This window comes from Leucopleurus acutus, assembly GCF_964270905.1.
Source record: "Leucopleurus acutus genome assembly, chromosome: 12".
Taxonomy (NCBI): domain Eukaryota; kingdom Metazoa; phylum Chordata; class Mammalia; order Artiodactyla; family Delphinidae; genus Leucopleurus; species Leucopleurus acutus.
The window spans coordinates 84,320,888-84,348,226 of NC_139154.1; the positions used below are offsets into that span (position 1 = coordinate 84,320,888).

The 27,339-nt window shown below is 45.0% G+C and overlaps 1 protein-coding gene across 1 annotated transcript in view; it reads left to right on the forward strand.

Annotated features, from left to right (window-relative positions):
* Positions 1-2,304: 2,304 nt before the first annotated feature.
* Positions 2,305-27,339, forward strand: part of MEIS1 (Meis homeobox 1) — a 112,370-nt gene continuing 87,335 nt past the window's right edge. The window contains exons 1-6 of the mRNA XM_082852417.1: positions 2,305-2,952; positions 4,809-5,035; positions 6,895-7,036; positions 7,565-7,615; positions 8,418-8,468; positions 9,870-10,016. Of these exons, the coding sequence (XP_082708543.1) occupies positions 2,941-2,952; positions 4,809-5,035; positions 6,895-7,036; positions 7,565-7,615; positions 8,418-8,468; positions 9,870-10,016 (630 nt within the window). The 5' untranslated portion in view covers positions 2,305-2,940. The remainder of the gene's footprint in view (positions 2,953-4,808; positions 5,036-6,894; positions 7,037-7,564; positions 7,616-8,417; positions 8,469-9,869; positions 10,017-27,339) is intronic.

Consider the following 27,339-nt stretch of genomic DNA (forward strand, 5'->3'; position numbering starts at 1 on the left):
GAGCTCCTTCAAGGCAAAACGCATCTGAAGGCGTTGGGTGAACGTGTCAGCCCTTCGGGAACACATGGGGCGAGTACGGCGTCGGGGCGGGGGTGATGTGCGGGAGTCTGGGAAGGCTCTGATGCTCAGCTTTATGAAAACTCCACTATTGGGGGGAACTGGGCGTTGACTCGTGAGAAGTATTAAAAGAAGCAATACATGACGCTTAGGGAGGTACGTGCGCTTGGTGGAATCTGATTCCAGATCTACGTTCTGATGCTCGCCCTGTGTCCCCTGCTCCTCGAAAGCCCACTCAAACAGAAACTTCAGTCCTGTCTCTCGGACCGATGCGAATTCTCTTTTAGTTTGCGTATTAAGAGTTGGCTTCAATACATTTGAGAGCTCCTAATCTTTTCCAAACAGTCTATGCAGATACGAGCCCCTAATCTTTCTCAAAACTCTTCTCCCTTCCTTCACCTCCCCCGCTTTGGGTTGGTCCGCAGCTGGCGGGGTGGGATGAGGGTAGGGGCGATGGGAGCTAGGGGCCGGCTGCTTTGGGGGAGTCAGCCTTTTGGCCACAATCAGGGCGGGAATCCGGAATGGCAGTTTGCCTTCCCGGCAGATCGAAGCTCCCTGCTGATCGATTATTTGATAATTGATTTTCCCCGCAGCCAATAAGCTGCTGCCTTGGCGGGAACGTCTCCTGATTGGCCGAGCCCTCCTCCCCGGCTGCCTACCGAGATTTGGGTGAGCTCATTTTCCACTCGACCGCAGGGGGAGTTTTCTGCGAGGTTTCAACTGGAGGGAGGAAAAAAAAATCGTGCTCCGAGCCGAGCGAGCTGCGAGCCCTGCTCCGGGATGTGAGGTTTCCAACCCGCTGGTCGAGCTGTTGCGGCTGAGCCGTCTCGACAGATCAGAGCCGGGCGGGAAGAAAAATAAAAACGAAAATAATAAATATAATAATATACTAATAAAGGGCAGGTTGAGAGCGGGAGAGTGAAGAAAAGGAATTTTTTGTTTGCTTAAACCGGAGAATAGGTATTGAAAGGGAGAAAGTTCAAATTAGTGGCTGGTTGGGGCCTCCGAGTTGTGGGTAGGGGCAGCTTTTTGTCTGAAATCTCAGCCCCCGAAGTGAATTTCTTTTTCTTTGGCACTGGGAGTTTTCCCTCAGCCAGACTGGGGATCGGAAAGAGGAGTGGGGGGAAGAAGGGCATGGGGAGGAGAGCGCGGGGCGTCGCCGGGGAAAGAGCGTGGCCGAGGCCGGAGACCCTCGGCGCCTCGAAGACAAAGGCAGCGCGGCTGCAGCCCCAGACGAGCGCGCCGACCCCGCCGCGCCGCGCCCTGGGCGCACGGCCGCCTCGCCCGGAGCGGGTCGGAGAAAGAGCCTCCCTCCCCGCGGCTCCCTGGCCCGGGCTCCACCCGCGAGGTCGGGCTGCCCAGAGCCCGCGTCGGGTTTCGCTTTCTGGCGATCATAAATAGCTTCGTGTTTGTAAACAGGCGCTGGGGGCACATTCCCGGCTCTGGGCTCATTGTTCCCTCCCTTCCTCTCTCACTTTGCGCAGGACGCCGGGGCTGGGGCTGGAGGCCTCCGGGACCAGGAGGTGGGGGCGTCCAGATCCCCAAAGTGAGAAGACGCAAGCATTTCCTTTCCTTGGGCCGGGTGTCCACCTCTGACAGCAAAAAAAAAAAACCCTCTAAGGTGGATTTGCAGAAAGCCCCAGCCATCTCCACCCCACGTTCTCGGGACTTCTTAGCACCGCCTTTCCCAGTCCTGTTCCTGCGCCTCCTCCTCTTCGCTCCTGGTTTGAGTTTTCTACGTGGTGTGTTTGGTTCTAAGAATCCACTACTTGCTGCACCAGCCCCCCTCCGCCCCGAAAAATACTGGCAGACCCCAATAATTTCGAGGAAAGTCAGGAAGTCAATCCACGGAGCCCTGTGCAAAATAACTCCCGCTGCTGCCTGCCCCGCTTTTATTCCCAATCTATTTCAAGAGAGCTTTGGAGAGAGAGTCTGGAGGGGGAGGGAGAGAAAAGCATACGGAAAATAAAGCCGGCGGCCGGGGGCTACTACCCGCGCTTGTGCGCGTGTGCCCCGGGTGTGTGGGTGTTTGTGCCTGGGCGTGCGATTTAATGGAGCGCCTCTCTGCCTCTCCAGTGCGGCCAGAGCTCGCTTCGCGCACCCACCCCTGCCGAGGAGCCTACTTGCTGCAGCCCAATGCATTGTGTAAGACGCGACCTGTTATGGCCACCACTACTTCCGGGTTCTAGCATTCTGGTCGGAATCCACCTCTCCGCCTGTGCAACACACACTTTACACACGCACGGGGACTGCAAGCGGGCAGCATCGATCGTGGCTCCTTTAAGACAAACTCAGACAGACATTTTTTTTTAACCCTCCTCTAATCTCCCTCCAGTGCAGCAGTTGCAAAGAGGGAGAGAGAGAGAGAGAGAAAGAGAGCGAGCGAGAGAAGAGAGAAACTGATTAGGAATTAGGACTGATTCAAGGGAAGCGAGCGCTAGGGCTTTGTGCATTTGAATATTAACATTTGAGGTGTTCTGACCAGAAGAAGACTGAGCGGATGATCATTCATTCACCACGTTGACAACCTCGCCTGTGATTGACAGCCGGAGTGGCAGAAAGCCATGAGATTTGGTAGTTGGGTCTGAGGGGCGCTTTTTTTTTTTAACTGATTTTTTGGGGAGAGAAGATCTGCTTTTTTTTGCCCCCGCTGCTGTCTTGGAAACGGAGCGCTTTTATGCTCAGTGACTCGGGAGCTTTGCTTCAGGTCCCATAGACCGAAGATCTGGGACCAGTAGCTCACGTTGCTGGAGACGTTAAGGGATTTTTCGTCGTGCTTTTTATTTTTTTTTTTCCGGGGGAGTTTACGTATTTGTTTCTTTTCACACTGGCCTTAAAGAGGATATATTAGAAGTTGAAGTAGGAAGGGAGCCAGGGAGGCCGATGGCGCAAAGGGTACGTATTAAAAAACAATTGTGGAACTCAAATGTGAGGTTAAATTGAAACGTGGCTGAAAGACACTGCTAAAAAGTTTCCTTTTTTCTCTGTCTTTTTGAATGAGGCTCCTAAAGCCGTGGCCTAAAGCGAGAGGATTTATTCAATGCGTTTGTAGACTTATGTATATTAACATGTAATTGTTAATTCAAGTAATCAAGTTTTCTATAGATTCCTAACCAGCAGCTATATAAATAAAAATACAAGCTCGGGCAATCATCTGTTTAAAAAACAAAAACAAACAGCGCTAGATACCTAATGTTATATAGCGTGAGCATTCAAGGAGCAGAAGTTTAAGGCTAGTTTTAAATTAAAATAAGCAGCTAGAAACTTCTGATATGTTATTGATTATGCTCATCTTTAATATCACTGAAAGTATTTAGCATTTTTAAGCAAATAACTTTGTCATAGTACAACGGTTTTGGGGGTCGGAAAGCATTCATCTTTTTAAAGTAATTTTAATGTACATGGTTTTTTATGCAAGGTAATACTTTGTAAGTTTTTCTTAGAAGAGCCCTGCACTAATTGGATACTAAGCACACAACTACTCGCTTTAAAAATGCAATACTAATTTCCCCAATATTCCTATTTGAATGGAAATGTAGTGAGAGTAAAGTGAGACAATGACAACCCAACAGAGGTAGTTTCTTAAAAGAAAGGGGGTCTACAAAAAGCCTTCCTTGCATAATTTGTGCCCTGGCCCTCAAAGCCCTGTTTGCAAAAGAAAGTTACTAGGCTGACACATTTTTTCTTTACTCCTTTGGTTCAGGCAAATGTCAGCGTTCTTCCAAACTCTTTTCACACCTCTGGCTTGAAGGAGATGAAAGTGGCAATTCCTCTTTTCTTTGAAAATCATTTCACTCTCGGCGCCTCCACATCTTGGGAAAAGAACATGCCTGAAATGAAGCAAAGAGGAAAACCTAAATAGCTAAATTTTGCACACAAAAATAATGACAATATGAAAGTAGTTTTCCTGGAGAAGGAAGATGGGGGGGGGTTGAATGTGCATTTACTTTTAAATTTGCTTTAAACCTGATGACTAACATTTAGCTCACAGACATCTCGTCTAGGGGGAAAGTTCATAAGAATAGAAAAAATAGAATAATTGCTCCAACTATACATTTTCTTTAACTTGAGGGGAATATTGCCCAATTCTAAATTCAGCCCCGATGTTGAAGAGAAGCTACCCTTCTCTGAGTTTCACTTATAAGAGAGCCGGTTAGTTTTGTATGATTTAGCAGAGTTTGTCTTGGAGAGCAAAGGAAATGCAGTGTCTTGCAGGACTGCCTAACCCCACGCTGGCAGGGAAATAAAATGAGAAGCCTGTCTGAATTCACGTGCTTGGCTTAGCTGTTCCCATCGTAACTTTTTTTTTTTTTAAATTCCCCCTGATGGGAAGGGTCTGTGAAACCAGGCAGGTTTGCTGTACTGTCCTGGCATGTTTTATTATTGTGATTTTGAATTTCCTCCTCTAGAGACGTGCACGTTTTACCTTCTGCCCTCCGGGAGAATGCCTCCCTTTCTTCCTTCTTTCTTCCTTCCTTTTTTGCCAAAGGATCCTGAATTTCTGGCTAGTTGATAGGGACACAAGTTAGGGCAAGACCATTCAATCTAGCTGAGTCTTACCGAGAATCCTAGAAATTTTACTTCTAAAAATATTTTTTTAAATGAGAAATCTCAACTTCAGAGATGCAAGGCCACCGAATTCGGGGTTGAAGGATCCAGCTGGACTGACATTATATAAGCTCCGTGCCCTGCCGTTCCCCCATTTGCCCGCCTGGCCTTCTGAACCTGTTTCTCTCCTGTTTCTCATGCAGTACGACGATCTACCCCATTATGGGGGCATGGATGGAGTAGGCATCCCCTCCACGATGTATGGGGACCCGCACGCGGCCAGGTCCATGCAGCCCGTCCACCACCTGAACCACGGGCCTCCTCTGCACTCGCATCAGTATCCGCACACAGCTCACACCAACGCCATGGCTCCCAGCATGGGTTCCTCCGTCAATGACGCTTTAAAGAGAGATAAAGATGCCATTTATGGGTAGGTACGACGGGCAGCAGGCTAAGCAGTTGAGAGGCGATGCTTTCTCTATTTCCCTTTGCCCTCAGTAAGAGGAAAGCCAGAGCTCTCTGGATTGGAGGTACATTATTTGGTGACTTTTCATTCGCTTTGCATGAAGATTTGGGGGAGGCGGCCTGCCATCCCAGACGCCCCCCCGCCCCCATCTCCGCACACGCTCCGCGCCAGTCCAGCGCCCCGCTCCGCCGAGGCCATGCCCGCGGAGGGGTCGCCGTGCAGAAGTTGCCAAATGTCCCTCGTCCCCCCAGACCTCGGCTCGGTAGCTCAGCGGGTTGGAGTCCTCACTCGCTTGACTTCGCAGGGAGAGTGTTGGGGGTTTCTAAACGTAGGCGCCTTTGTGTTGGAACGAAACTTTTAGTTTAAAGGAAAATCTTTTAAGCCACTGATTGTTCTGACTTGCTAAGTTTACTCAGCCACCGTATGCTGGCTCTGCCACCGCACAATAAAATCAAGGCAGGCCAGTTGCAGGTCAGGCAAGGGGGAACATGCTTTGCATTTAGGGAGTTTGACCACTGTAGTCAAGGAGAGGAGCTCGCTCTGAATTGTCACAGACCTTAAGAAACTTCTAGCCATTTTAGGACTTTGTGTTCAAAGGCGAAACCTGCAGGATTTAGAAGTAGATGCGGGGTGCTCTCGGGTCGGTGTCGTCTTCTGCTGCAGTTCACACCGTGTTCTCCCGGGCCCTTGGGTTAGACCCTGGACTAGTAAAACGCTCTGAAAGTCACTTGTGCCTACTGTGTGCTGATGTATTGGGGGACCTCTTTTTACTTTGCAGCCACTTTTATTTTTATTTATTTCTTCTTTTGAAAAAAAAAAAAATCAGGCAACACTGACCCTCCCTGGCTGAAAACCCTTTCTGCTTGATCTTCTGGTCCCTTGTGCGATGGGCTTGTTTAAATCCCAGCGTCCTTTCCGCAGTGTTGTTAACTGCAAATCGTTTAGGCTCCGGGACAGAACATTTGGGGAAGCTTTTTGAAAAGGACCCCAAACTGTTAAATTCCCAGCTGGGTTGTGAGAGCTAATAAAAGACTTGAGACACCTCTTTGGGCATTAGAGGAGGCTTTTTTTTTTTCTTTTTTTTTTTTGATGGGCTGGGATAAGCGACATCTAGGCCCCTCGCGATACTAGCTGCTTTGGCATTACGCAGGAACAAAAATGAAAGGCTTGACCGCAGGAACATTTGAAGGAACTTTCTTTGGGGGGCGGTGGGGACCATCGGCGAAGGGAGGGAGGTGTGCAGGGAGCCGAGGAGGAGCCCTCTTGCTCTCCGAGAGCCGTGAGGTCGGGATCGGGAGATGCAGTCCTCTGACAGTCGGTCCCACAACCAGAGAGGTCCTTTCCCCAAGTTAGCTGAGCGCCTGCCACCAAGATCCCCAGAGTCTTGGGCTTCGCGAGATGGCCTTGGAGGAACCCACTTGAAAGAGCTTTCCCACCCCCTGCGCCCCGCGCCTTTCCCCCCCTGCAGGTCCTGGATGTGCAGAGGAGGGACGAGGGCCGGTCGGGGTGGGAAACTTAATTCAAAATGGCTGCTGGAACCGCTTGGGTTTTATTCTTAGCAAATGTTACCAATTTCTCCGGCCAGATATGGTGAACCGATCCTCAGATACGGTCCATGGCTTAGGGCCTCCGACTTCGGGGGCCCAAGGAGGAAGGGGAGGTGAGCAGTCACCTGGGGGCGCGGGGGAAGGGGAACAAGTAGATGACAAAATCAGGGAGGGGGTCCCCGCCTTGAGCTCGTCCTGCTGTTTTTCTTGGGCGCCTTTTTTCACTGCCGCGGGACTAACCATTGTGTTGTTTGTGACTGTTGTATTTTCTTGCAGACACCCCCTCTTCCCTCTCTTAGCACTGATTTTTGAGAAATGTGAATTAGCTACTTGTACCCCCCGCGAGCCGGGGGTGGCGGGCGGGGACGTCTGCTCGTCAGAGTCATTCAATGAAGATATAGCCGTGTTCGCCAAACAGGTCAGCAAAATCAATGTTTCAAAAGTAAAAGAAAAAAAAAGAAAAAGAAAGAAAGAAAAGAAAAGAACCTCCCTCCCTCCCACCCAGCACATTTGCAAAAGTAACCAGCGAACAGTCCGCCCTAAGCCAGGCCTGTTACCTCTTCTGAGCTTTTCCTCCTAAATGAGTGTCTTTGCGGACGCCTGAAAATCACCCCAGTGCTTACCCACTCCCGCTACCTAACCCGACGCAGAAAGCTCTGTAAAATGCAACCCCAAAGCCCACGCGCAGGAGCTGCCTTGGACTTGGCGAGCTGGGCAGCGGTCTCTCAGAAGCGCAGTTGCTGGGAGAAGTAACCCTGTGCTCTGGGCTTGTTTTCGGATTCTTTGACTCACATTGAAGGGTTTCTGCACGGGACGAACTCGGTGTCACAGAGCCTCTCCCGGAGGTTACATCCTGCCCCCGACAGTGTAATGAGGCAAGAAACTAGGAAGGCGACCAGATTTCAAATGTTTCTTTCTCCCCACCCCCCTTCTCACTTGTATTTAGATTCGCGCAGAAAAACCTCTATTTTCTTCTAATCCAGAACTGGATAACTTGGTAAGAGCGGACCCCTTACTCCCCTCCTCCCACCTTCCCTCCCCCCCCCCAAAATCCCCCCTCCTCCCAAGCTTTACTTTGAGAGCCCTGAGGTTTCTAGACCGGTCTTCCCCTATCTGCAAGTGGGCTGCAAAGGTTTCCATCCACCCGCAAGTGGTCCGGGACAAGGTCCCGGGGAAATAAATTCACCTCGAGAGGGGCCGGGCAAGCCGGCGCGGGGAAACGCGAGCTTTGTTTTTTATGACAGCCGGGCAGCGCGGCTCTAATCAGCCCGGGGATTTATCTCCGGGCCTGTCAGCGTGTGTGCTTAAACTTTGCGGACTTCCCAGCCCTCAAAGTCGCGTCATGAGGACAGCGACCGGGCCAGAGGCCCCAAACCACCAGTTTATCTGAAAGGTGTGCAGAAGGTGGCAGAAAGTTTGCAGTGTGAAGAGCCACAGTCCGGGGACTGTTGGGAATATTTTCCGTGCACTCCTTGCAAGGAAACACCTAGTCGAGGGATGCGGCCCTTTGGGGGTGGGGTAGGGGCAGTGGCGCTGGGAAAGGGTGGGGGAGCCATGGGGGAGGAGAAGGTTTATGATCCCCCCTTAGATGCTTGGTGGTTGTTTTAGCTATTTTTTTCTCCTTAAGAAATATAAACCTCTAGATGGTACCCACTCGCTGCTGTTAAGTTTTAGTGTTATTGCCATAAATCAAAATAACTCTATTTGGGGGGTGGGGGGAGGCTGGCGATGTTAGAGCTGCAACAGCCAATTTTCTGCAAACTAGGAACGGGGCGCTCATTCTTTTTGTATCTTTGCAGATGATTCAAGCCATACAAGTATTAAGGTTTCATCTGTTGGAATTAGAGAAGGTAATTTCTCTAGCTTTTTCTCCTTTTGCTTCTCCCTCATGCCCAAACACACAGAGGGGGAGGGTTCAGAATGGCTGAAGTTCAGGCTTCTGAGACATTTGCATAAATGACTTTCTTTCTGGTAATTAGTGTCAAGGCCAATCTTAGCGTCCATTTCTCTTTGCAGTTTAATTACAATTTTAGCCACTAAAACCGGGATCACAAACGCCCTAGCCTTGTGTTCATTCTTAATACCTTGCTGGCTTTGTATAAACAGTTGCAATTCTAGGCATCCCCTCTGATGTTTAGAATGCTGTTGTGAGTTTGCTTGCAGGTTATATACCTCTGTGGTCTCTTCTCTTCTTCCTCCTCCTCTTCTTTGCTGCCTCTGAGGGGGAAAAGTTTTGTTTAGTTTTAGTGAGTTTCTGGAAGACAGTCTGAGAGCAGCGGCAGGTCAGACACAGGGGAGAGGCAGAGGGGGAGGAGGAGAACGAGGCAGGGAGTCTGGAGGAGTGGTGGGGGAGGCACTTTAACCGTTTTGCAGAGACAAAGCAGAGTTGATAGTTGTGTCAATTTCTTGAATCTGAGAATCCTGCACACACCCCACCTTCACACTCAAGAAAGGGTGGGGGATAACGTGATTTTGCTAGCTGTTCCATAAATCTCAGCAATAAAAACTTAATGCATTGGAATTCAAACTAACATTAAATTGCAAGCACACTGGGGTTTCTTGTGAATTTTTGCATGTCAGTGATGCCTGGGTCCTGTAAGAGACCACTCCACTTATGCCTAAATATTTTGAAGCATCTTTTTTCCTTTTTTAAAAAAATCAATTCGATAACTTTTGGTGGCTGTAGGGTTTTCCCCCCATATCACGAGTCTTTTTTTTTTTTCAAGGAAGCATCATAAAATATGCTTCTCATAGATAGAAACCCTAATGACAAATGTTACAGGGACTTGGGTTTTCAGGCATATATCCTATACCAACACAGTATTGGTCCTTTGGAGATATATACATATATATATATATATATATATATAAATTTTTTCTTAGACATGTTGGAAAAGGATTTCTGATAAAGTAACTGGACGAAATTAAATAGTTTACCTTAAATGTCACCCACGCAGGTCACCTCTCTAATGGCCACAGCCCCGGGAGCTGATGAATTTAACACGGGTGTTGAATATGTTGTAGCCTGTGAATCATCTTGTCACTGTCAATTTTCTGCGATATCTCTATTTTGCAAGAAAAGAAAGTTATTCCTAATTCTCGATGCGTCTGAGGGTCTCTGGAGGACAATTGCCCTGTGTTTCCCCTATTTAGAAGTTTGGATCTCACAAGGGGGGTGGATTGCACTTGTCAATGTCATTTATGAACTTCTGATTATATTTCCATTTTTTTTTATTTCTGTCATAATGTAGGTACACGAATTATGTGACAATTTCTGCCACCGGTATATTAGCTGTTTGAAAGGGAAAATGCCTATCGATTTGGTGATAGACGATAGAGAAGGAGGATCAAAATCAGACAGTGAAGATATAACGAGATCAGCAAATCTAACTGACCAGGTACGCGCTTTTCAATTTCAACATCCCTGGGAGAAAAAAAAAAAATCTGTATGCATATTGCTTGCTGGGTCACTACCACCTCCTTTTATTATTTGCATATGATTAAGTCCCTTTTAGATACATTTCCATCGAAATGAAAATTTTTGAATAATGTGGCTATTATTGCTTCATTAAGGCTGGCTCTGGGATTCGACCTGGAGAGATGAGCTTGTAAAAGCTTTGCCTGCAAACTTGACCTGTTTCTTGTCGCTTTTAATTTTTGTCTTTATTTTATTTACCCTCTATAATAATGGGAGTGTTAACTGCCAGTGACCGCCTCTGATTGTAGGGCTTTGTTCTGGAGCATTTTTCCCCCTTGCTATCTCGAAGAAAAGTGTAGGGTCTGCTTATTTCTTATTTTATTAGGAATAAACCCAAGATAGGTGGTCTAAGAGAGACAGGGAGGGTTTGAAATCTAGCAAATGCTGGCTATTTTCTCCCTGTCTCTACGGTTCATTAGCCTGTCTTGTCAGTTTTCCTCGGCCGAACGCTTCTAGACCTCACTGAACATTGCTTTGTGCAGTGCTCGCTGCAAGCTCGCCCATTTTATTGTACTTAATAGAAAAAATAAGACCAGGCCGAGGTTATAAAAACAGATAAATATGGACGTTTCTCCTCCTCCTTTCCACTCATCCTCCAGCTGGTACGTGCTCTGGGCCCTCTGGGTTGGCAGCTTTTGGAAGTGTCAGCGACGGGGGCGCCCGGGGACTCCCTCGGTGTGGCGGGTGGAGGACCTCGCGCCGCCCTGCTCTGAACTGCCGGCCTCTGCTTGCTTCACCCCCTCCTCTCTCATCCTCCCTCCAGGCCCTTCTTCCGCTGCTTTGCTAAGTGGGGACGACTTTTATTTGGAGTTGCTGGGGGGGATTTCTCTCTCACCCCAACACCGATGTTTGCTCCCAGTCTCTCTCTCCTCTCTCTCCCCCCCACCCCCGCTCCTGTCGCTGTATCTCTGGATTGGTCCAGAGGAGTTGCAAAAATGCACTGAAAGTGAAAACGTCAGGAGTGGGTGAGATGAAACAGGGCTCAGGACAGCTCTCGGTTGCGAATTGTGGCACCGCGTCTAAAGATTTGGGTGGCGGGCCTCCTGTGCTTCTCCACCTATAAGTGAAGGCCCAGAGTTGTTTCTCTTTCTGACTTGGCACGTGAGCCCCGTCTTGGGGGAGAGAGCAGCCTGCCTTTGTTAGGCCAAAGGACAACCAGTCATGCAGAGTTTTCTTTGCAAGCTCTACCATGATCACGGTTGGCCAGCGGCTGCCTTGCAGGCTCCTTGCCGGAATGCCCGACTCCTCGGTCTCGGTGTCATCTTAAAGTTTGCTTCTCTCCATATCACCTCCTTAAAAAAAATTCCCAGCTTGGATTTCTCTGGGTAACCCCGCGGCAGAGGCTGAATTCCTCCTTTTCCCACGACGAGTGGAAGGCAGGCAAAGCTGAGATTTAAAAGCGCCAACGCGCCGGGTCCTTCCTACTATTTGGCGAGTTGCAAACTTTTGGCAGTGTAGACAACACTCGGAACAGACAGCCTGCGCAATCCTGGAGCGTCCCCACCGAGGTGGGAAACCTGCAGGCGGCTCCGGGTCCCGGCCCCGCCAGCTGCTCGGCCTCCCGCCTGGTTCAGGCCGCCAGGCCTCACCCCGGAGCTGTTAAATGCAGATTCCGCTGAGGAACCCTCGGGTAACTGCTGTTGAATAAAAATTGTAATCCAACAAGCCTAACTAGAAAATGGGATTCTAAAAGCTCCGGAGTGCTGGGTACATAAAGCTATCTGAGCAAATTACAAGAATCGCTTAGGGGCATGAATGAAATCAACACTTTAATTGCCTCCAAAATGAAGATTTATACCCCATTTTCTCATCGAATCATTATTTTATTAAAGTCAAAGATAAAGGACCAGAGTTCGGGGTGTTACTCAGTTACCTTTATTTGAGATACGCAGATTGGAAGGCAGTGGTCTTGGATAAAAATTCGCACTTTATTCACCTCCCCACCTATAAAATGAGCAGTGTGCGTCCCTCTCCCGCCGCCTACAAGTGGGCTTCGCAGCTCTGGCTGAGCTCGTGGCGCCGTTGGCCTGTGCGCGTGGGCGCACTCGCGTGACCCCTCGGGCTCACCGAAGTCTCCGTTGGTCGTAGGGCAGCAAACCCCAAGCTTGTGCTTCGGAATTATCCGCTTCCCTGGAGCCAGGAGCGGGAGTGCCTGGGCTCCCTTTGGGGAGGGGCGCGCAGAGCGCGGGGCTCACGCGGGACTGTGCGTCGGCCGCGGAGTGGAGTCCCCTGTCCTGAGTTGGGGACGGAGGGACGAGGCACTAGGGCCGCCAGGTGGGCGCCAGTGCTCCCAACTGGAGCCGGCTCGCCGGTCCCCGGGGGCCGGGCCCGGAAAGGACGGCCTCGCCACCTGTCTGCGAATGCGGCCCAGCCAGTCTGAGCCCCGGTGGAGTGTGCGCTGCGGGACTGGATGCTTCAGGTGTGGTGCGAGCGCGGGGCCTCGTTAGCTCATTAACCCCTCTGTCTCTAGGGCCTGATGGCTGCGCGGTGTGTTTTACTTTACTTTTCTCCTCGGAGGGCGCGAAGGCTGCCACCCGCGCGGGGACTTGGGATCCACGACTTTGATACCAGCCGGTTTCCCGGAGGGCTAAGTCGGCGGAAATCCGCTTGGCCTTGTAGTGTCGTTAGTTTGGTGGTATTTTTTGTTTTTGTTTTTTTCTTATCAGATTAAGACGCCAGTCGAAGCCGTAATCCCGCTCCCACCCCACTCTCAACTCCCTGCCCCCCAACTCCCGCTCCCAGACCCCGAAGTCCCAGGCCCGAGAGTCACCTCCCGCGGGCGCAGGCCTCCCGGGCGCCCTCTCCCGACTACTACGCTCCCCGCTTGGCACGGACGCCCCCGACGCCCAGGGCCTGGGAGCAGCGAGGGGCACCGGGGGCTTCCGAGCCTCGGCAGGGGTGAGGGCCGTGCTGAGACCCCGGGAGCGGGCGCAGAGGGGGCCACCGTGCGAGGCGTCGAGGCCAGGGTTGAGCCTGGTTTGCGATGGAGAAGGACGCAGGGCGAGGGGAGGCGGGGCGCGAGTTTGGGGGACCCAGGGTGGAACTGAGGAGGCCAAGAGGGGTTACGCGGGGAAGAATCTGGCTGCCCAGTCGCTAGACTTTAGGCCGCACTCCAGGAGGGAGCTATCGAATTAAACCTTCCTTCGCAGGGCTGTTTGTTGCTCGCCACTCCTTGAATCTAAGCATTTTCCATTTTCAGGAGGGGTCGAGAGAGGGAATGGAGAGCAGAGCAAGAGTCCTCGGGCCCTGAAGGCCACCAGCCGAGGTGGCCTGGCCTGCTGGTAGCGAGCGGGAGTAGCTTGGCCTGTGCTCCGGCGCCAACCCGGGTTCTCCTACAAGCAGTGGGAGGCAAAGAAAAGGTCCCTTTGGATTACAATTTTTATTCAATAGCAGCTCTCCGGGGGGTCCTCGGCTGAATCTGCATTTAACAGCTCCTGTGCAAGGGCTGGCGGGCTGCGCAGGGCGCCCTGTTGCCTGTTAATCCAGATTTGTCTCTAATATCTGGGGAGAAGTAATGTGGCTCGCGGAGATGGAACCAGAAAGCCAAGCTCGCCAGGCAGGTTAAATGCCAAGTGCTGCTGAGCTCCCCGGGGACGGGGGACAGCCGCCGGGGCTGCGTAGCCCAGGCTGGAAAGCGCCAGGCTTCTGGGCCTTGGGGATCAGGGGCAGCCCTGAGCCAGTGCGATTTGGTTCCCCAGTGGGCCAGGGAACCCAGGTGGCGATTGTTTTATTTGAAGAGTCCGGAATGTTGTTTCTGAAGCATAGTTTGAGATAAAATTCTTAAAACTGAACTTGATCGAAAGCACCCCTCCCTGCAAAGTGTGATGGGGATGCCTCCAAGGGAGATTTAAGCCTTCTCTTTTGGGGAGGTGTTACTAAGGGATGGGTAAGGGGAGGCCTAATATTCTTGATGTATTAGATGTGCTGCTTCAGGGGAAGAAAAAAATAGATGAGACTATGGGATATTTACTAATACTAGGAATGCAAGCAATTTATTTTCATCCACTAAGAAAACTGGACACAAACATGGAGGGATAGGAAAATGGTCCCTTTGTCAGTTTGTTTCTAAATGCTTACACACGGACACATCTTATTTAAGTTGTAAGTACTTTTAGGGTCTCAGTTAATGCCTTAATCCTGGAACCTCTGTGTCCACAGGCCTTGCAAGTGATGGGGTCTTGAAACCATCTAACTTTATTTTGATTGCTGTTGTGAGTCATGGAGGGTACTCTTAATTCCCTTTGGAAATATGTCAAAGGGAAATTATGGCAAGATTCCCTTTAATGATTAAATAATAAGGTGTTGACTGCTTGTCACTACAGTGGCTAATTGGGATGTTCATTCTAGGCTCTTTGTTGCTTAGTATCCTTTGATTTCAAAGATAGTTGTTTACCAGGTGTGTTTTTATTGTTGTGTTCTGATTGGCTCTTTGTGTGTATTTCTGTGTGAATGTCAGAGTAGGGATGTATTGATTCTTATTAGGGGCATGTCAAAAACATTTGAGAGGGAAAAAAAGAAGTACAGAGTATATGCAGGTAGGTTGAGATCAATTACATTGTTAAATGTCTCAAAGTCTAAATGCTAATACTACAGATGTTATTGCCCTTTCCTAGTTTCTCTCTCTCTCTGTCTCTCTCTCTCTCTTTCTCTCTCTCTCTCTCTCTCTCTCTCTCTCTCTCTCTCAGTGGAAGTCTCCAGTGCAAGTTCTATGGTTAATAGAAAGCAATGATACTAATGCTACTTTGTACAAGGTAAAGCCCCATAACACTAACTATTGTTCAGTGATTTAACTAGCTCTGTGGCAGTAGGTCACTCAAATAGCAATCCCTTTCCCACCAGAATGACTCCATTGCTCACGATTTGGAAATATATAGAGTGGTTGTGTGGACTCTTGCTATCGGTCCTAACATAGAGATTTTTATTAGAAAACATGGAGAAGCTTAAATAGTAGAAGAAGAAGAGAAGGAGGAGGAAGAAGAAAAGGCATTAAAATACGGGCCCTGCTTTCAAAAAAGTAACTGAAATATCATGCTGTAATTGCCCAACTTTGAAAATAAACAAATTTTAAATCATTATGTTTTCAAACACTCGTGTGTTTAAATGTTAAAATGTTTGTCATAGTCCGAAAGATTTAAAACACAGCTGTTGCCGGGTGATGGATGGAAAATTATGGAATAAAACTCCATATTCTTAAAAACAAAGACTATTTGTGGTCCCATAGTAGAAACGTAGGTTTTTTTAAGGCCAAGCGGATAGACTAAAGTATTACGGAGGGGCCTACTGTTATAAAACTAGCTTACCTTCCCTCGCAGGTGGAATTGGAGAAACTGAAGAAAGCACAACAAGTTGTATTAAGACACTTATAAATGAAAATGCTGTCAAATGGATTCAAGTGAAGGATTTTCACATTGGTAATGCTATGCTTGCCATTGCAATAGCAATATTTTCTCATGAAATGTAAATATGACAAACCAATGTGAAATGCTTAAGTTTTAATAAATGATCATTTAATCAACAAACACAACCCGAGTATGTATACAGAAACTTTTAAAGAAAAGTCGGCAGACAGCCAAATTCCTATAGGGACTAGCAAGGGAATGATCAAAAAACGAACACAAAATAAGACTTCCTGTAAGAAGGTCTATAATTCAACATTATTTGACTCCACTGTCAGGGAAATAGTTGAAGGATAGTAAACTGATACCATTCTCAGTCATTTTTGTTACACAGTCTTAAATGTTTGCAACTATAGCATTTTCCATGGCCTTTTTTGGATTATGATATCTGTTATATTTGTATCAAAGTAGCACTTGAGTTTATGTTATAATTGAAACAGATGTTTTTGCCATTTCTCCTGAGTGCAAAAAATTAAGTTAATATTTAAAGATGACATCAAAACTATGGGAAAGTATTCTTTTACAAATAAAGAAATAAAAATAGAATACATGTGACACAGTGTATCTGACAGTTGTGCAGATGTTAGGCCTGAAAGTTTTCAAAATCCCAAGTAAAACAACGCCGCTGTAAATCACATAGGGCAGGAAACATCAGGATATTATTACCTGTTAAAAAGTTAGGGTCTAAAACACGAAACACAGACTCACGATTTCAATTTAAATAATCATTCCAAAATTTGACGTTGGGGATCCAGCAAAAGTTTGGATATTTTACTATCTTACATATTTGTGAAGAAACCTCACGTGTGTAAAATCAGTTCTGAAAAATTCAAGCAGATGAGTATGTGTGTGTAGTGTAAAAGGTAAAAAGACTCCCTCACTGTATCCTTAATTTAATATGCCATGATTTCAGGATTATGGGAATTTGGGAAAGCTTATTGGAGTCTTAAGCAGCCTCTCCAGAAAGCAGACCTATATCGGGCAATTGCTGGATTTCCCACACTTCTAAATTTGACATTTTAATAAATGGTATAAAAGCTACCATGTGAAATAAGCGAGTATATACTCATTTAAATATTTGAAACTAGAATCCAATTTCAGTCAATTTAATGCATTCATGTGTGCAGAATTAAAGCAATTGGCAACACTTTGCTACACTCTTTCTGAACACTCTTTTTCCAAATAGCATTTCTTAATCTAGGAAATATGTTCTTGTTAAAGGAAAATACAAGAGTGCAAATCTTTTGAAATTATTTTATATTTCTGGACTTCTTGGTTCAGAATTCCTAAAACTGACTCTAAAACATATCAAAAAGAGTTTATTCTCTGTTGAAAAAACACTTTTTTTTACATTTATTGAAATATACACCTGTTGTTTATTTGTATCATGAGTACATACAGTTAAATACAAATTATAACCAGAACTAAGTCATTAACTCTCTTTAAGTCATGCAATAACCATACTCTGGCTTTTCCATGCACCACTGTATATGGCATAAACTAATGCAGGATAGCTAAGTTGTGAAAATAAATTTTATATTATTTGCAATCCTCAAAAATACATTTCCCCATTGATTTCTTCCCTTGATAGCCTCATGACTCCATTTACAAGTAATAGGATTTATAATCATGAGGTAAAGAACCGTGAATGTGAAATGTTATGGTTTTTTAAAAAAGCTTAAATGAAATTGTATTTTTCCACAGAAAGGAAATGCTGTTACTGTTAATAAGTTTACTAAATAATACTTTTAAAATCGCTGCAACTTTTTATGAGTTTAACAAGTTTAAGCAACATTTTATAGTCTTTTTTTTCCTTCATTTTGACACAATATCAAGTCTTAAGTTTTACAATGGATTTAAACATACATGATTCTGACTCATTTAGAAGATAGTAGTAAGTAAATAATTAACATTTTGAGCGATATTAGAATGATTCCTTGACAACATATGCTAACTTAGAATTAATTGTTATCATGAATTTCCATTTCTATAGATTTTTCCTCACATTTTACAACACAACATGATCGCCAGCTCATTATTCATTAGCTGTAAATGTCTGGGTTGTTGGTTGTTATTTAGCAAGACAGAGCTATAGCTGTTTCTTTTACATATCACTTTTTCCCCACTGACTGGCAAGCCTCCTATGCCTGAGATTTGAACTTGAACTAGTTTGCTAGGTCTCCTTTCCCTATTTGAGTACCTTGTGGGTTATTACCCACATGTGGGTTTATTTTCCTGAGAAGATGAAAAATGGTCCTCACTTTAGAGCAGGAATGAATAGAAACCAAAGTCATCAAATATTCCCAAACGGTGCTTTACAATTAGGTGAAAAACTGAAAACTGTTATTCTTGCTTGCTTTCCCCAGGGCTGTGAATACTTGATGTAAAGATTCATATCAACCTCTTCGTGCTCTTCCTCTTAAGACCTAAATGTTTATTTTCAGTGACTGGGTTCTTAACTGATAGTCCATATTTGGTCCCAGACCTCCATGATTTGCATTTTATTCTGCATTTGCATTCACATTATGTCCCATAGAAACTCTTTAAAGTCAAGTGTGTTTATGACTATTATGAAACTCTGGAAAATGAAGTTTATAATGAAACTGACATAGTCATCAAAAGGACAATGAAGGGAGCAATTTGATGTAAACCCAGAGTTTTCTTACTCGGTCCCAGCTTGTAAAAAGGCTTATCTCTGTTCTTTTAAAAACATTAGAAGCTGAATGAATAAGAATTTCTTTGACAATAAAACTCCTCTTAATAGCTCCATAACTATTTGGATGTGTTCTCGAATGTTAACTTAATTTGACAGACAAGCTATAATTAACTGTGACCTATAGTGTTTTCTGTAATTCAGAGACTATTCCTTAGCGATCTGAAAACTTAATTTCATACTAAATGGTGTACAATGTCTGCGGGTCTAAAGGCCTACTTCCACTATTTTTAAGAAGTGGAAATAGTTTGTGTGTCTTCTGGGCTTTAAAAAGGGAGATACTTCGGGGGTGGGGAACTAACAATTTTTACTGCATGAAGTCCCAGCAAACTACCTAGTGCACATGGGTTCTTTTTGAATTTTTTTTTTTTCGTAGCCTTCCTTTCTATTCAGTGCAATGTTAAAATTGTTCACACAAAGGAAAAAAAAATCCACTGTGTGTTTCATGGGACAAAAACTCGTACATGACATTTTAAGTCTAGGTATTTCATTGATCATAAAAAGCAGTAGTGTACAGAGAGAGCTAAGAATTGCAGCAAATAGGTAAAACCCTATTAGCTGTGATGCTACAATCACAACAGAAACTTTAGCAGTGAAATTAAATTGGGCATTTTGCGTTTAGTTGGAACATTTACTTGAAAGTTCCCACCAGATCTGGGGTACTTTTAACATCCCCTCCCCACCCCAGCTTAAGAATATTTTAGTGTTAAGAACTTGGTGATAACTCACCATTGGACATTACTTTTATTTGAAATTGTTCATTCATAAGAGACTTCATCTCCTGAGTAAGCACCCTGCCCTTCACTCTTGAACAGTTCAGATAAACGTATTATTTATTTACGGTCTATTGTATACATTATTTATGGGAAATATGCTATAACTCTACAGAGCATATGGAATTTATCTTTGAGAGATATGGGTCGCATCTCTGCCAAGAGTGGCATAGCCCTGAGTAGATAATAAGACTGCCCTCAGTGTACAGATAAACATCATCTCTTATAGAGTCAGTACGTGTTAGCATTTCATAATAACAGGCGCAAATGCATTTTTCCACTTTCATTTTAATTGTTTCTTGGCTCTAGCTTCTGCCAAAGAGAATCCGGAATTTCACATTTTGAATTGATCTGGGTGATGAATATATCTGAGGGGGAAAATAAGATATTGAGTAGCAGAATCATTTAACCCCTTCATTTCTTTCAGCATGCTTCCCTGTCCCTTCCTTAAGGTGTTTACAATTTTCTGAAGAATCTCGTCCATGACATTTTTAACACTGGTTGTATATTTGGTGGCTTGGCCTATTGTTTCACCTTATTGGGATGCTTTATAAGCTGTATTCAAAACAAAAACACCATGAAAAATATCAGGCTCATTGTGCCCTGCACTTCCTTGCACACAATAATAGAGACGTGTAGACCACGCTTGTTCTATGCATATCAAGTGTATTGTTGGTGCTCAAGTATTTTTTATTCTAATAATTATTCAAAGCCAGGAACAATCTGCATCTGAGCGAGCATAAACATTTTTATTCTGGAATTTGGGATTTGCAGCAACTCAATTTTATTTTCCAAATTACCCTGCCATTTCAATTAGGTGCATTGTTCTTCTCTCTACTGTTTCGACATTCTAAAGGTTTGCTTGCCACCTAAGAGAGAGCATTACCTGAGTATTTAATATTTATTGAGGGAATGTAAAGAACACGCCAATAGAAAAAGAGGAGAATAAAACATTAACAAATCAATTATGGGGCTTTTCTTCACTTGTAGTCTACTTCTAATACTCCAAATACTCTATAACTGTTAAAATAATACAAACAGCCTCAAGAATAATAGCCCTGGGTGTGGAGGAAGAATGGCATTCTGATTAACTGGAGTTCCTTAAAAAGCGCACCAGTGGTGCAGCTCAACCTCCTGCTTCTGGAATTCACAGTTGCTTTAGTTGATCTCTCAGTTAAAGGCCTTGAACTACAGAGAACTTAGCCAATCTGGGAACCAGAAACACAAATTAAATTTCAAGATGCTTTGAGAAAGGCCTCTCTAATGATTTTACCGAGATAAATAATGAAGAAAAGGGAACAATCTACTCCCCACCTCCAAATTTCACACTGTGAGAGGGCTTGAAAATCCAAAAATCCTTGAGGAATGATGATACTTAGAAAATAAAATTTGATTGAAAATATAAAAACTGGCAGCACTTCTAAAACACACACACACACACATACACACACACGCACCGGAAAATTAGAAAATACCCTGTTGCTAATTGTTAGTGGAAATCAGTGGTAAATGTAAGTTTCCGCTATTCTTTTATCCAAAGCATAATGCCGTAAGGTAGTAGAATAAAACATGACTGCATCTTGGCTGAATTCTTGTTTCCTTCTTGTGTCAAAGTTGTGGATTTTCTGGTCTGAGAGTTTAGAAGTAGAAGAGAGAAGATTTCAGAAACACTTGAAAGAGAGCGATGAAGGGCATTGGTGGTAATTTCGAGTTACACAACCTTTCAGGCTGGCGGTATCCCAATAAAGTATATACACAATACAGGCTGTGCTGTGAGGGGGTAAGTCACTTCACCTCCCCAAGCCTCAGTTTTATCATCTGTAACATGGGGATAAAGAACCCACTTTACTGAGCTGCATAAGAACTAAGTAAGAATGCACGTAAAGCATTTAAAACAGTAAACCCTAAACAGAGCCTTGCATCGTATTTCATCTTCTTACCTGTACAGTCTGCCCAGCCTTCGACAACATGAAGCTGATTTGGGGAGGGGAGATTGGGTAGTTGTTAATGGGGTGTGGTTTTATAGGCCATTATATAATCATAGAGTTTGAGCAAAATACTGTCTTAATTCCTTTTAGGAGGGGTGGCTATTATTCTGATTTCATCATAGTGTGAGAGGGGACTGGCCACTCAGATGTGTGGCCAAGATAGGACAGTGAATCACTACAGATTTGTTTTTAGGTTCAACTTCAAGTAACAGTTATGTGCAGATCTTGTGCTGAGTACTTTTTTCCCACATTTCTGAGTGCAAATGCTTCCTGGCTGAGGTCCAGGTGCTAACAAGATCTCAGTATCTACTTGTACTCAGGATACAATGTTTTTGGCCTTATCGGATGTTCTTTTTGCTAGGATGGTTGCCTAGAAAATTTGTGGTTTGAAGTTGTTATATATAGGACACTTTTGAGTTTATTTTATCTTAATTTGTTTGCAGAATGAGGCGCACTGAATACTGAGTTACAATTGTAAAATAAAACATTGGGAAGCAGGCAGTCTTATGAAAGGAACTTTATAACACCAGGTATGCTGGCATGTAATTTACAGATTCTTCTGCCACTCCTATAAAGCAGTGATAGAAAATCAGCTAAATTTCAGTGGAAAGTTCTCAGCAGATAAATGAAGAGTAAGGCTTGAATTATTCAGGTACAAATATTTGGAAATACAGAGGTGGCAGTTGGATTTGAGGTTTTTTGTTTTGTGTTTTTTAAACATTTAACTGTGAATTACAGTTCACAGGTACAATTTCAGGAGTAAAAGCATATAGAGTCAATATAGGAGTTTATTTTTATGAATACTATGCCAGCCATAATACAATAGCATAGGAAAGGAAAGGTTATTAAAACGTAAATTACGTACTTTTACTAAGATTCCGAGTGTAATGAGGCTTTAACTTCTCTTTTGTTCTCCACAACAAACTGCTTAGTAGAATTTGAACCTTCAGTGCACTTGAACCATCTTTAGTTCTGCATCTACTTTGCAGTTTTGAGATTTGGGTAAAACTGGTGTCACCTCTTGGTAGCAGTTTCCCTTTGGGTGTAATTTTCCTTTTTCTTTGTAATTGTCTGAATGTCCCTCCCCCATGTACGAATCTATATCCTCTTCTGAGACCACAGTGGGGTCACTAAGGGATGGTGTTGGCATTGATTCTCAATGTCGAAAAATTGGGCAAAATGAATCAGTGCTGTGTGGATTTCATAAGGAAAGCATTTCGAATATCTTGGGTGGTGTTTTATATCTGTCGTCATTTTCCTTCGCATTGTCAATTCATGTATAATTTCCAGGATGAATTATTTCAACTCTGCAGATTAGTAATGACCCAGAGTGTCAGAGTTGTGACCTAAAAGATATTGGGCTGTGGGAAAGTAGGATTTTAAGGAGCTTTCGGGGAGTGACCCATCGTGCTGGGCCTGAGCTTCCTAAGCTCACTGCCCTCCCTGCTGCCTTGAGTATTGGGAGAATGGGGCATGGATATTTGCAGGAGAGTAGGCAAAACAGTTAAGGACTGGGAGATTTAAAAAGTGTATCTGACTGCCTCGCTGCTTTAGATTCCATCACAATGTAATTAAAAACACTGAAATCTGTTCTCTCCACGTTCTTGTTCTTTTGCCCTATTCCTCATGCCTGTGATGGGTGCGTGGCACTGTGTATACATGAAAGTGCACTTGCGTGTCCCCCCATGTCTGAACCAGAGGCTTTGGTGATTCCTGGAGCTCAGACAATCACCTGATACAAAACTTTTCATTTAAAGATGAAATGACTCCTTGGAGAATTTTCACCAAAGGCAAAAAAGCACAAAAATTCTCCTCCTCCTCTCTACACGCCCCATTACACAGAGATAGAGGATTTAATGTTTGAAAAATTAACGTTTTTGTAGGTTTCATTTGTGGGACGTGAGAGCTGGGAAATATAGAACTCAATGTAACAGATGCTGTCTCTGCCTCCACAAACTGCCCATTCCTGCTATCATGCAATCGTGTGTGTGTGTGTGTGTGTAAATGTATATACATATATATATGTATACATATTTAAAGCAATACATCAGAGTTGCTAAGGTTTTAGAACTCTACCTTATTTGATGCTGAGTTAGACATACTTATGCTGTGCGTCAAGATACCGGCTGGCGCCAAGGTCGTGAGCAGCATAGTTAAGGGATAATTGAATAGTCCTTGAGGTGCATTTCTAGATGAGAAGCCCACAGTGCCAAATATGGTGGGGCTGGACCTGTGAGAAGAGGAAGGGTGGTGTCTTGGGGAGAGCCGCAGATCCTGAGAGGGAATGCTGGATTCCCATTGTCTCACCACGAATTTACCATCTGCCTGGAGTCACCAGAATTACCCTCAGGCCTCTATTAAGCAGGGAGAGGGGGTGGGTAATAAGCGCATTTTATCGCAGCATTAAAAGGGGGCCCAACAAGAACCCTGGCAGGCCGGCAGACTTGGCCAAGGCAGGTGGTAGAGGCGGGGACGGGGAAGGAAATGAGAAAAAGGAGAAGTGTGTGAGGGAGATAACCTTTGAAAGAGTCTGTCTCCCCGGCACGTGAAGGCCACCACCAGGGACCGCCCCAGAGCCCGACAGAAATCTCCCGAACTTTATCATCTTGCAGCAGGACCGAGGGTGGACTTAGAAAAGGTTTTGCCTCCAGACCGTTCCCGAACACGTTTCAACGTGGCCCTGATCCTCGATATGTGTGCAGGCTGCGGTCTTAATCTGTGAGCTTCTGGCGTTTAAAAACGTACACAATCTTAAAAGGGAAGGGGGCAGTTTTACTGTGTTAAAACAAAGCATCCTGCTGAAACTTGTCCTGGTTAAATGAATTTTGCTTAATGATTTCCAGGGATGTTTTTGGAAATCCGTATAAAGAATTTTACATTTTCTTGGAATTATCTGAATTTGCAGCTAGATAGTAGGTTTTGAGAGGAGCAGGCTTTACTAGGGCAGGTTTTGCGAGAGCAGGACTCTAGCAAATTGAAGGCGCGTTTGGCGGCTGAGTGTGTGGAGAGCTTTCTGGTATGTTTTGGTTACCAAGCAGATGCCAGTGGGAGCCACCAAGATCTTCAGACAGGAGTTTGAGCACAGCGGACTTTAGATACTCACAAATAAAAAATTCTCAGGATCCCCAGTTTCTCAGCTTCATGTACACACAGGTAACATATACCCCTTTTCATAGGAGGACCTAGACCCCTTTTGTCCTTACTGCTCCGTGTTTGGGTCTTTCTGGTGCCTTTTCTTCAGATGGCACCGTTGGTTGAGAGACACATTGAAGAATCATACCTGCTGAAGTTATGTGCCTTTAAGGATCCTGAGAGACACTGTGTAGACGGAGGTGAGAAGTCTAGGGAGGGGGCCTAATTAGATGTGGCTATGCTGGCGGTGTGGCATGGCGGCATTCGGTGAGCCCGTCGCCTCTGCCTCGTGGACCAGTGCAGGTATGTGTGTGCACATGTGTGTGTGGATGTGTGCAGATGTCGGGGTGTGAGCACGTGTACACGCACACTGGTGGACTCCCCTGGTCTGGAGGAACTGGATTGTTCACTTTTAGAAGCGGGCCAGCTCTTTCAGGCCATTAGAGATCATTTACTAAAGAGGCCCCGGTGGTTTGAAAAAGTAAGTGTCCTGCCCCAAAGAGAAAGCCTACTGATAGGTGCAGACTGAACTTCAGATTTTGAACACTGTGATCATTTCATCAATTTCTACATAGCTGCTAGCTGACCTCTTCAGAATCAAGATCCCGAGACTCTCATTTATCCACCTTTTTTTAAGTGGGACTGGTAGGGTAGAAATTTTGAAGGAAAAAACCCCTCACTATTTGGGCCTGAAAAAAAACAAAAAATGATTCTGGCATCATACCGATGTGATGAAAAACCAAGTTCAATAAAACGTCAAAGTGCTTCGTAGACTGTAAAGTGATTTATAAGTATTAGGTATCAAATGAAACTCGATGAGGTGGGGAGGAGCAAAGCACCTGTAAAATCATGTTATTTGAAGGTGAAAATAAGATCAGTTTGCATCCCCTGAGCACACACCAGCTGGGAGATAGCCCAAGGCATAGCGAGCTGTACACGAAGCCAGCTCGGGTTAACCATTCTTTCCAGAAGGTCCATAAACTGAATACACCTGTATGTAGATATTTCAGGGTTGACTAGGTCAACGTACGTTGTTCCATTAGTGTTGTTACTTTATTATTGTCGCATTAAAAGCTACAGTAGGTGCCACTTGCTGCACGCCTAGAAATTGATGTATGCTGTGTCTGCAGAGGAGTATTTTCTTAATCCTCATTTACGGATTAGGATGTTAAGGTTATGGAGGTTGTGACTTGTCTTCAGACCATGTAAGTGGTCCAGGATGTGTCTGGCTTCAAATTTACTTTCTTTTGCCTGTGTTTCCTTGCAACAGAATATTATTATATTATATTTTTATAGTGGTGTACGTTTGTGTGAATGCAGGTATGGCAGGTGTTTTTTAATTGTGCAAGTCTTTTTTAAATGTTTTATGATGTTTAATATAGGGGGATCACAGTATCAGGTGACAATAGACATCCTCTATAAATCACTTGTTATTCATGTATGCATTCCAGAAGATATTTGCGTCTAATGTGTCTAATGGCATTTTCCTGGTGTGGAGGGCATTGGGATGAAGAAGATATAGTCCAAGACTTCAGAACATTTATAGTGTAGAATTATAGACAGGCTCAACAGGTCATCACAAAACAATATTAGAGTGAAATGAGAGAGGTGTTCAAGAGGTACTCTAAGTGCTCGGGGAGGGGAGCCTCACTCATCCTGGGGGAAGGTTGTGTGTGTATCAGGGAAGGCTTTCTGAGGTGGTGATATCTGAACTGTGTAGGAGGTAATCAGGGGCCAGGTGCAGCAGCGCAGGGCATTCCAGGCAGGGGAGAAGGATGAGGGCCCAGAGGGAGAAGTTGAACATATCTGCCAGAAATCACATGCTGAGCAAAAGGAACAAAGAGAGGAATGGTCCCCAGAGCGTAGACTATGAAGGGCTTTGTGTACCAGGTTAAGGACCCAAAAATGTATTCTGTAGGCAGTAGGGAGCAATTCATTTATTCAACAAACATTTCCTGAGTGGCACTGTGCTTGATACGCAGGATGCAATGGCGAAAAAAACAGACACCAGTTCCTATCCTCATGGAGCTTATATTCCAGTGAAATTGAACTCTTTTAAAGCTGGGGAGTGATTTGGTTTGAACTCTTTACTGCTGTGAGGGCCTTAATAAGAAAAGTAATCACTAAGATGAAACATGAGAGAAAGGGATGAGACTTGATGACTGATTGGATGGGAAGTTTGTGTGAGAGAGTGAGAGAGAAAGGTGTCATGCATGGTTCTCACAGACGGTTTATACTAGGGGTCCCCAAGCCCTGGGTCACATAGCAGGAGGTCAGCAGTGGGTGAGCGAGTGAAGCTTCCTCTACGGCTCACCATCGTTCACATTACCCCCTGAACCATCCCACCACCACCACGTCCGTGGAAGAATTGTCTTCCACGAAACCGGTCCTTGGTACCAAAAAGGTTGGGGACCAATGGTTTATACCATGGGTGGATGGGGTTATACCCACTAGGATCAAGAACAAAAAGGAATAAGTCGGGGGTTTGGTGGGGAGACGAAGAGTTTAACTTTGGACTTGTTGAGTCCTTCGTATGGAGTTGGCTTCACAGGCAGTTGGGCATACAAGTCTAAAGCCCAAAGAAGAGGTCCAGAGACACAAATTTCAGAGCATATGGGCAACACCTCAAATCACAGTGGTGAAAAGAATAATCTTGAGGAAAATGTGGAAAGTGATATGAGGACTTAAAGGATGTCCAAAATTAAGGCATAAATGGAAAAAAGATTCAGGAAGGGAAGAAGAAAAAAAGTCACCAATGGATGGCTTTATTCAGGAGGAAGGCTAGGTTGGAAAGTTGCAGTTTGTCTGTTATGTTGGTGGAACGGTCACAAAGCATTGATTGAGGCCTAAGCATGCGCTATGTACTGTGCTGAGCCAGGAAAGAACAAGATGGGGACAATTCTCCTCCCTCGCCCTGGAGGAGCCTGTAGTCAAGGGGGGTCATTGCTTCTATTTCACTACCAGATACCAGTACAATTGCCTTATCAATAAAATATACCACTTGATGAATTTTAGCCTATCATTATTTTTTTTAAAAACCCTATTTTCGAACGTTCTTGAGTAGTGGTAGAGGAATGGGAGTGTGGAGTGTTCAGGCTGTTGAAGAGAGAAAAAAATGGGGAGAATCACAGACTCGCTTCAAATATTTAAAATGACTGCCTTTTGGGGGCCCCAGAACTAGACAAACTATAAGTGGAAATTAAAGGGAAATTAAATTGGTTTCCATATTATGTGATATTTC